This window comes from Aptenodytes forsteri, unplaced genomic scaffold (genome assembly GCF_000699145.1).
Source record: "Aptenodytes forsteri isolate BGI_AS27 unplaced genomic scaffold, ASM69914v1 Scaffold53, whole genome shotgun sequence".
NCBI classification, from domain to species: Eukaryota; Metazoa; Chordata; class Aves; order Sphenisciformes; family Spheniscidae; genus Aptenodytes; species Aptenodytes forsteri.
In genome coordinates, this window is record NW_008795909.1 from 6,310,959 (window position 1) to 6,321,251 (window position 10,293).

Sequence of the window (10,293 nt, forward strand, 5' to 3'; positions counted from 1 at the left end):
AGGGTCCAAGTGGAGAAGCTCCCACCAAGACTGACGGGGAGCTGGTGGGTGTCCTGGAAACTCAGCACCCGTGTGGCTGCAAGCTGGAATGCCCTTGTACCCAGAACATGTGCAGCCCTGGCAATGCCAGATGGGGAGAGATGCATTAGCCCTGGGAGACCGGAGTGGCTGTCCCTGTTCCATACCAGGGCTTTGCCGGTATCACACAGCAGCTGCTGCAAACCGCTTGCTGGAATAGGATTTTTCTGTAGGACGAGCCATGCCCTGGCTGAGGGTGATGGTAGAAGCAATTCGGCAAGTCTGCAATCTGAAAAATTATGTGCTATGACGGTGACTACCTGTTGCAGCTTGATTTGCTGTTAAACAGGATCTTTTCTGTTTCTGTGTAATATCTCTGCAAATGGTGTTCAGTTCAGAGCACCGCCCAAGACCAAGGCAGGAAGATGCTCCTGTGAATCACAGACACCATGATACATGAGAATTATTTTTGTTAAGTGATCTGACCATTCTTATAATTTATTTAAAATTAGTAGTCCTCTTAACCACCACTTACATGTAGAAATATTCATTTGTGTGTATATACATGTACATATATACAGTGCTTGATATCACCCCAGGATCAAGTTTCTTAGTGAAGAAGAAAATTTTGCATCTAACCTGAAAGATACTGCTTGCAACAAAAATACTTGGGGAGTAATGGGAAATGCGAACGCTGCACAAATGCTTGGAAGAGATCCAAACCGATGCTTTTAAAACCTACATCAAACCTTCCTGTTCTGTTGCTGCTGCTGTGTGATACCATGTACAGAGATGTCAAATTACTTAGAAGGCTGAAATCTGTACAACTCAGCACCTTTCCCATCAGTAAATTAGAGAATCAAAGTGTAATCAAACTATTAGAGGAGGTTTCCATGGTGTAAAGAGACATATTTCCCTGCATTAATATGCTTTTAAGGGACAAATTCACCCAGCAGTTGCTTTACCAGCTTGTAAAACGTGCAGTGTGAGCACAGCCAAAATACACGGCAGTACAGACCCAGACCTCTCACTGCTCAGGAGAATCGCTTTCTCTGTGCAAACTTCAGGAGTTTTATCAGTCTATAATTTTACCAGGGCTGTGTTTGGGCTGTATTTCTCCATGAGCCTGGATCAGCTGCGTCTCATTTGGGTGAGCACGTCCTTGACTCAGGGCAGGTGGTTGCAAAAGGGTATGTTATAAGAGAGAGCTTTCTCATTTGCCTTGCTTGGGAAGGCAGAGCCCATAGCGGGAAGGGTGAGGTGGCAGCAGGGCTATGCCTGTGGGCACTAGCTAGGCCCCCATGGCAGCCCCTTGTCAGAGCTGGCTGCCTGTAGCAAATGGAGAGGAAAAAGTCAAGCACTGCTCTTCACTGACTTTCCAAAGTCACCCCGGGTCCCCTGAACGCAGCAGCCCCCCCCACCAGTGCAAGCACAGCCACGGGCTTCTTCAGATTTACATTGTAATGCCCTGGCGCTGCGTTTCTAACTCGTCCATAAAAACGTGCTCGTAGCCATTGAAATATCTAGGTGATGTGATGTGAGGTGGCAGCAGGGCTATGCCTGTGGGCACTAGCTAGGCCCCCATGGCAGCCCCTTGTCAGAGCTGGCTGCCTGTAGCAAATGGAGAGGAAAAAGTCAAGCACTGCTCTTCACTGACTTTCCAAAGTCACCCCGGGTCCCCTGAACGCAGCAGGCCCCCCCCACCAGTGCAAGCACAGCTACGGGCTTCTTCAGATTTACATTGTAATGCCCTGGCGCTGCGTTTCTAACTCGTCCATAAAAACGTGCTCGTAGCTGAGACATTGAAATATCTAGGTGATTCAAAGGGAAAGGCATGAAACTGAATTTCTTTTTTTTGTTTGGTTCAGCTGAAGTGTTCCTTTTTTGTCAAACTTGACAACGGATTGATTAAAAGCAGCTTTCAACCTCTTTGAATTGGTGGGAGCCTAAAACTTTCCCAGGGGATCTCTTCAGGAATTTCACAGGGAGCCTGGCTGTGGTGTTGCCCATGCGAATAACTAAAAAATGATCGTTTGGAGTGGTCAAAGAGGAGTTCCTTTGAGAAAACTCAACCAAATCCAGCAATTCCTGAACAGCTCAGGAGGTAACCCAAGAGCTCTCCTCCCAATGGCCCTTGGTGTGTCAAGATGCTCACCATCATTTCCAAAATAACCATAGGAGAAACAGCCCCTTTCTAGGTGTGCGAGCTTTCAGTTCTACCTCTGCAAACTCTTTTGCTCTTGCCAGCCATGGCCAAGCTCCTGGATGGGACACTCAACAGGCTGGATGTTACTTGCATCCTGTCTGATGGCAACAGCAAAGTCCTTATGAGCAGCATCGAGTCTGCTCGCCAAGTATGAGCCGGTCCTTTGCTGAATTAATAGCAGAGAAATTTCAAAGTGCTGCGAGCCACGGCCGTGCCACCAGCGAGGATGCTCCGCAGCACCCCAGCAGTATCGCCGGGAAGTGTGCAAGCAGCCGGCTGGTATTTGTGTCAAATTGTTGATATGTAAGCAGGGAGCATGCTGTGCATTTAAATCACTTTCACGCTAAATTTGGAACAGAAATCATTAAATATTTATTCTATGCCTAAAATACTGCTTGAGTGTCCTACTTACTGATATTACACATTAATTCACATAGATTTTGCAGTACTGATAATGCGTTTATTTTAAAATGGTGACTCTGAGGCATTCATTATGATTGGGCTGTGTAATAAAAAGTGAGATTCATGTCCCCAGAGGAATCCTATCTAGTAACTCCTGTAAACCTGAGGAAGTGGCTCGTGCAAAGGGAAATTCAGGGGCTCATAATTACCGTGAAAAAAGCACTAGCTGGAAGTTTTTAGTGATCTGTTGAAGACCAGTAAAATCAGCCCTTCCAGAATAAAGACACTTCAAAGCCTAGTAGAAATTAGGAGTTACTTCCTTAGCAGTGGGAGTACTGTACATTCAGAGAAGCAATCACTCAGCCAGAGCATAATTGCTACAAATCAATTGCTAACTTCTCTGGGTGCTTTCCTGAAATGTGAGGATCAGTTGAAAAACTACCACAAGAGACTTAAAAATAAGTAAATAGATGCACCTTGACTTGCAGTGACCCTGGGGATGGCAATCAGGCACTGAATGGCAGCAGCAATCCAGCCCAGGTTTTGTAGGATCCCTGTGCATGCTGGAATAGATCAGCTGCAATTATTTCCAGGCTCTGGGCTAGCAGAGTAGGGTACATTTAATAAATCTCCCATGGTCTTCCTATCTGCAATTAATTATAGACGCCTCGAAAGCTGGGAGCCAGCGCTGATCGGGCAGCAAAATATTGTTACAATCCTCTCAGTAGTGTTTGGAAAAGGATTTTGGTGCTGAACCTGACACGGATGTGATGCTGCCAGTCTGGCCAGAAAGCGGAGATAAACAGCTCGCGTGTGGATTTTGCTGAGTAGCCGCAGACATCGAGTCTGCCCTCTTTCAGGGCCTGCTGGGTCAGTCTAATTTGGTGTTATTTATTTTGATACCTTGTGTAATAAACCCTAGGAAGAGGCTGCAAAGACCAGAGCCAGCACCAGGGCCGAGTGCATCCCTGATGGCGAGCGGGCTCTGCCCAAGCCCAGGGGAGAAGAGCAGCGGGGTAGGGGGCCCAGGGCACGCAGCATGTTTCCCACCGTGCTGTGGTTAAATTTCCCCACCTCCTGCCCTGTGTTATCAAAGAAGGCAATTCAACCTCCCCTCCTCTGCCCCTGCCCTGATGTGCCTCTCATTGTGCATCACTCCTTCTCTCCCTGCAGCGTTTGCTCTCCCAGTGCGTTGGAGCAATAGCAGGCACCTGCAGGAAACACATGAGGTGGATCATCACAAGCATCAGCCTCAAGGCACAGGAGGCACCAAAGCTGATGTGCTGGCTGCCTCCTTCCCGCAGAAGGACTGCGGAAGGCGGAGGGCTGGGGAGCAGCAGCATTGCCTCCAGAGGCCAGGGCTGCTTCAAACCCAGCCACCAACACCCCACACACAGCGGCAGCTGCGGCGTGTCTAAATCCAGTTACAGGGTGGAATAAGCACTCCTACCTCAGCACACTTGGCTACTTCTGACTCTGGAGCCTGGCTGCTGTGGGAGGTCTCATTTCCCTGCAGATGCTGATCGGCTCTGGAGAGCATCACCTGCCACCTGCAACGTAGGGAGAGGTGAGGGAAAACAACAGCTCAACAGACCTTTTCGAGGGACTGACATGCTTTCCCAAAGCGTCTTCAAACATACTACCCAGAAATAGATTAGGAGGTGACCTCATTGCAAGCCCCAGTTTCCCAGTGGCATGGGCAGCACGGGGCACTCCGTCTTTCCCGGCAGGAGGGCTCTGCCCGTCCCCAGCGGGCAGCTGCCACTGAGCAGGACACAGGTAACCGGTCCCACCATGGAGGAGAGACTGACCCTCAACCGACTGGAAGCTGCCCTCTGAGACGGCAGTTTGCTGAAGAAAGGAAACTTTCTTGCCCAGGTTGTAATTCAGGGAGCCCTGTGCTGTAAATACTCTGTGTGCAGGGCAGGGAGGAGGCTGAGCAAATGCTACAGCCCTGGTAAGAGAAATGCTGAGCTGCAGCAGTGGCACCCCGGCTCTTGCACCGTCCACAGCTGCAGTGGCTGGGTCTCCTGCGGTGCCTTCCTTCCCCATCCCACACTTCCCCGACACCAAGGGGTTAAGCAAGGCCAGCATCCCTCGCTGGCCCCTGCTTTGCTCCTGGTGCAGCCCTGATGCAGCCAGGATCCCAATGTAAATATTAGCTGAGCGTGCGTGAACGGGTGAAAAGAGCACTGTTTTAAGCCATTCTGTTTGGAAGACACAGCGATCTATATAACGCTGTTACCAAGAAACAAGGATTGTTTTCTGTGCTATTTTAGGATACAGTGAAATAAATGGAGCCCAGGACACACCAGGATTTCTATTTCCCCTCTGTAAATTAGTGTTATTACCAAGCGGCAGTGTTTCACAGTCGCACTCTGCAGCCGGACTCTATTCATGCCTAAAAGAAAGGATGTGTTGCTCGAACCTGCCCACTCACACACTCCCATTATCCAGTGTTGTAACTGCTGTTCTTTAATCTGCCCAGCTGCAAGGTGCAAACTGTCCGGCCCCTCGCAGCGTGTGTCCAAGGACATCACAGCCAGTCCTCGGGAGAAGGTACCATTTACTCGGCACTACTTGTTGCACAGCCTAAGCCAGGCTGGCCCTCAGCAGCTCCTCTGCTTCCTCTTGCAGTTGCTGCTGAAATTTCTCATAAAAATATGAACCGAAAGATATTTTTAAGTAGACTCTTTGCCACTTACTTTGTCTCTTTTTTTTCCCTTCCCTTGTTGCCTGCTACTGTACAAAATTCAGACTTGTATTGCAAAATTGTTTTCCCAAAATGAGAGGTACAGCTGAGCAAACACTTATTTCACGTTTTGACGGCACGTTGCCAAAGGGCCGGGGTTGCAGTGAGTAACAGCCAGAAGAACAAATGATCACAGATGTTGGACTCCTATATGCGCCGAGAGCAGCAGCCAGCAGGCAATGTGTGATTCCCCGGGTAGATGGCACCGGGCGGCACCGTGCCCACCTCTACATCACCCGAAATCAGGAGCTGCTCTGCAGTCGGTCTCAAAGCGAGGGTGAATCCCAGCTGAGGTCTCTGCACACCCCTCCAGCATTTTCAGCTCTGTCCCCAGCATACTGCAGGTATAAGGCAAATCATCCCTGGCTCATTTAACCAACACCGTCCGAGCTGGGCTAGGGACAGGAGCTAGTGGGTGCGGTAGGTGACCGGCGGGGAGAAGCAGTGAGCGCCCCAGCACCAGCAGCCTTGCACGCTCACCTCGCGTTCCAAATCTCATGTTCAGTGCAAGCGATTTTCCGTAGCCATGAGGGATCTTAGGGGAGGCTAAACAGCACAAGAGATGTGCTTTACTCTCTCTTTTCCCTTCTAGACCGTCCCCGCGACTTGCTGCCATCAGTGTACATAGATTTTACAAAGGGGATAATTGCTTCCAGCTTTCATAAATATACTGGTTTAGGCCTTTAACCAGGATTAATAAAAAGAGCACGCGTTTGTTTGTTTTTCATGCAAATGTGAGCCTCCCTGTGGGAGCTATTCAGTTAAGCTCTCCCAAATGGCTGCTTTAAATGGAGTTTACTCTTTCTGAGGGCTTCTTCCAAACCATTGGGTCCTGCCAGCCTGCTTTCAAAGGCAGTGCCGCAGCGCTCGGTGCCACGTACACAGGCACTCTCTTTCCAAAGCAAGGGCCTCTGCTTCAGCTCTGCTTTTCTTTACAGTCATTTCCACAAATCATTATCTACACTGATTTCCCCCGTCTAATGGGAATAAATGGAGAGGGATACGAATGCTACAGCAGTGATTTTTTCTAATATCAGCAGGTTCTTCCCTGTGACACCATACAAAATGGAAACAAATTTGAAACATTCCACAAAATACTTTTAATATTCTTCAACCGATGCTGCTTCCAATACCTCAGGCCACCTGAGATCTCCTTTACGTAGCTGCAGTGGCTCCAGCCAGGAGAGGTGAGAAGCGTTACGCCGTCCGCAGGGATGGCGCAGGTGCTGCCGGGCGTGTGCGTATTTGCTGCTCCTTGTTTGTCGTGTAAACAGGAGCAGGCACGGAGGTCGAGTATTCCCACACGGTGTGCATTGCCTCTTACCGGAACCCGCAAGAGAGCTGGCAACGCAGGCACTTTGGATCTCATTAGGTAATTATTCTGGAAAGCGTTTTAGAAGAAGCAATTATTTCATGATGCTGGGAACAAATAGGTAGGGGCAGATTTTTCGAAACCTCCTGCAGCCTGCTCTGAAATGATAAGCTATAAAGGACCACGGATTTTGCAGCTATGTTGCATCTTCAAAACAAACTCCCCAACATTACGCATCCTTTTAACCCAAACAGCCTCTGTTTTAGTATCCTGAGCAATATAATATCAAAAATGACTTAGCTAATGCTCTCATTTGTCTGCATTTACCCACTCATAATGGGTAATTACACAAAAATTACCACCGGAAGTTACGCACACATAATTTCCATGATCGCTCCGCTCGTGCTGCTTCCCTTCCCGCACCATGCCGCACAGTCGTGCCTGTTGCGCGGCTGCTTTGCTGGCTCACCCAGCCACGTTTCAGATCATCTTTCTAGATGCAAAATTCAGGATTCGCGTGCCATTCATGTTTTTAACAGGGCAATATTCCTCAGGATGTTCCTACACCACGGAAGCCCTCGGCTCCTGCAAAAAGTACCACAAAGACGGGGGCAGGGAGGCTAACACTGAAAGCTTTTGAAAATCCTACTTCTCTTGCTGTCATCAGAGGGGATCTTTCCTGCAGCTGGAGATGCTGTAATAGCGTTGCTTTGCAGTAGGGTGCAAACATCTGTAAGTGAGAGGTGTTTTAGAGGGAGTTGGATACACTCACTGGACAAAAATGGCATTTGGAAACAGAAGGCAGAGAGGCCTGGGACTTTTTGACTTTGTTCTTGCCTTTATTCAGGAAAAAGCATTAATGTTGTAACTGTATGTCCAGACATAATCAGGAAAACATGGCTGAAGGAAAGAGAAAGTGTCGATCACTCCGAGGGTGATGTGTCCCGGCTCCTCTGGACCTGGAGCACTTCCAGGTGAACCTTGACTAATCCTTGCCTGGGTGTCTAGTCAGGCTCTTTCAAGCATATCCAATTTCAAAGTTCTCCAGTGAGCAAAATCTCACCCACTGAAGGATAAATATAATTCTGAAAGCTCCTAAAGAAGAACCAAATTTTTTGGGTGGTTGTATGTATCTATTTTGCACCAATTAATTTAAGAAATCTTTTCTGACAATCTGTCAGAAAAGTCAATCTGTCTCTATAGATAGATACGCAATGTCTGTGATGTTCCTACCAGCAAAGGTTGCTTCTGTCATCCCCAGCTGCCTTCCTCTAGCAAATCCACCTCTGCAGAGTTACCTAAACAGTTCAGAGCAATCACCACTGAAAGAAAACCTTTCATAAAAAAGGTCCAATTTTCCTCTGATCATCTTAGAGAGTTTCATTGCTGTCATGTCTGAGACAGGGAAGATGGAGAGCTGTGGCTTTCGAACATCTACCTCCTCAAACTATGAGGGAGAGCACCTGCAGCCTCATGTCGCAGAAAGAAATTTCTCCATTCTCCACTACAATAAAAGGCATTTCTTTCTTGAAAACTCCAAAGACAAAGGCTTCTCCTCTGTTGTGGGATTACCTATAGATAATACCATTATAGACACTGAGGTAATTGATTCTATTTTTTCTGCCTTTGCAGTTGGAACAACTGGACCCAGGGCAATGAGTTTTCCTGATGGATAATATGAAAATGGCATCAATTTTAAAAAACTAAAAAGAGACTTTAAAAAAAAAAGAGAACTTTGTGGTTTGTGCCGGCTTTCGTCAGCCCATGGGTTGGATCAACAGTCCTGGCAGCAGCTCCTGAGAAACTGGGCAATAAAGGACCGTTTCTGGAGGTGGTCTCAGATGAAAGCAGTAGCCGGGCAGAGCAAGCTGTGTGGCTGTTCCAGCTTTAGACATTTCCAGTCTGATGTGCAGTATTTATTTGACTTGCCGACTGTGCTGTTGTAGAAAATGCAGCGTTGCTTTCCAAGCGTTGCCAGTGAGTGATTCAAACAAGAAGGGGGAAAGTTATTCCTCCCTGGTGTGAAGGTGAAACAGAGCTGGAGCTGTGCCTGCCTGGTGTGTCGGTGTGTGTCAGCACCTGGCACTTGTAGGAGCCCATCCACACCCAATGGGGTCCAGGCCCCCCCCCCGCAGCTTGCATCCTTGCAGGGGGAGAGGGCTCGGGGCTGTGCAAAGGGCAGTGGTTGTGCCTTGCAGAGCCACCCCTGACATCCTGGGCAGGACACCCTCCTGGGCGCTGGTCTCAAGAAGACTGAGCCAAGGATGTCCCCGAGCAATGCCAGGGGTGCGAGGCTCCGAATCCCAGCCTTTCGAAACAAGATTCCCAACGGGGAGCACAGGGAAAACTCCGTTTGCAGGAACTTGACAGCTTTGCTCTTCCCTGCAGAGAGCTCAGCATCCCCAGGACTTCCCGCGCCGCAGGCAGGACAGACATCATGGCATGCACAGCTGCAGGGCTGCAGCCGGCCACTGGCCCGCCGTGTGCTGCCGGTGTCCCCACGGGAGAAGGGGCTCCCACGGCGATGGCAGTGAGCCTGGCCAGTGAGCGAGGCTGTTCCTGCACGCAGCCCCGCGGGGCATGCAGGGTGACACGGCTCTAGGAGGTAAAGCTAACAGAAATGGGGAAAACCATTTTTCCCCCTCTGCGCCAATTTTTCAGCCGCTTCTTGTGGCTTTTGGAAATGCAGGGACCTGAAGTTTTTCCAGACTCATCTGCTATGCTGAGCTTTTAATTAGAAGTAGGCAAGGAGCTCAGAAATCCCAGCTGATGTGAAAATCCCAAAACACGTGGTCTGAAGCAGCACCCGTCTCCCCTCCCGTGAGCTAATCTCACAGCCCCATCACCAGGAATCAATGTTTACCTATTCTCCCAAAAAGCGAAACAAACATTTATTAACATGTATAACAGGTGACAGGTATTTTGACATTTGAAAAAGAAGCACTGCTAATTGAGCAGAAAAAAACAAACCTTGAAAACACCCACCCACCACAAATACACACGTACGCGCAAATGAAGTCTCAATCAGATCTGAAAATCACTGAAAATTAAAATATTGAACACACACGATGTCTTCACTGATTCATCCCTCAGAGCTGCTCCTGAAGTCCTCTGCTCGCTCCAGGTAATCTTCAAAGCAGAACACCGTGGTTATCATTACACATGTAATAATTAGGGACTCGGGTGAAATATTTATTGGCAGTATCGCTTTTCAATTAAGATTTTTAGCTGCGTCGAGGTGCAAGAAGAGCCGCTTGGCAGAGAGCAAACTTGCCGAGAGCCTCAAGTCTGCAGGGGTTCGCGCAGCTCACGCGGCTGTGGGGACACAGCGGTGCCTGCGTCGGACTGTGGGGACACCGAGAGACAGCGGTGTCTGTGGGGACACCGCGGGCACAGTGGTATCAGTGTGGGGCTGTGGGGACACCGAGGACACAACGGCGCCTGTACCAAGAGCACAGCGGTGTCTCTGTGGGGCTGCAGGGAGGAGGGAGGCACAGCAGCGTCTGTGTGGGGCTGCGGGGACGCCGAGGACACAACGGCGTCTGCGTGGCGCCGTGGGGATACCGAGGACACAGCAGAGCCCCGGCGGGAGCACACCCGGGC

General features: G+C 49.3%; 1 protein-coding gene across 1 annotated transcript in view; it reads left to right on the forward strand.

Moving 5' to 3' along the window:
• Positions 1 to 2,267: 2,267 nt before the first annotated feature.
• Positions 2,268 to 10,293, forward strand: part of CADPS (calcium dependent secretion activator) — a 238,364-nt gene continuing 230,338 nt past the window's right edge. The window contains exon 1 of the mRNA XM_019473420.1: positions 2,268 to 2,372. Coding sequence (XP_019328965.1) covers positions 2,268 to 2,372 — 105 coding nt within the window. The remainder of the gene's footprint in view (positions 2,373 to 10,293) is intronic.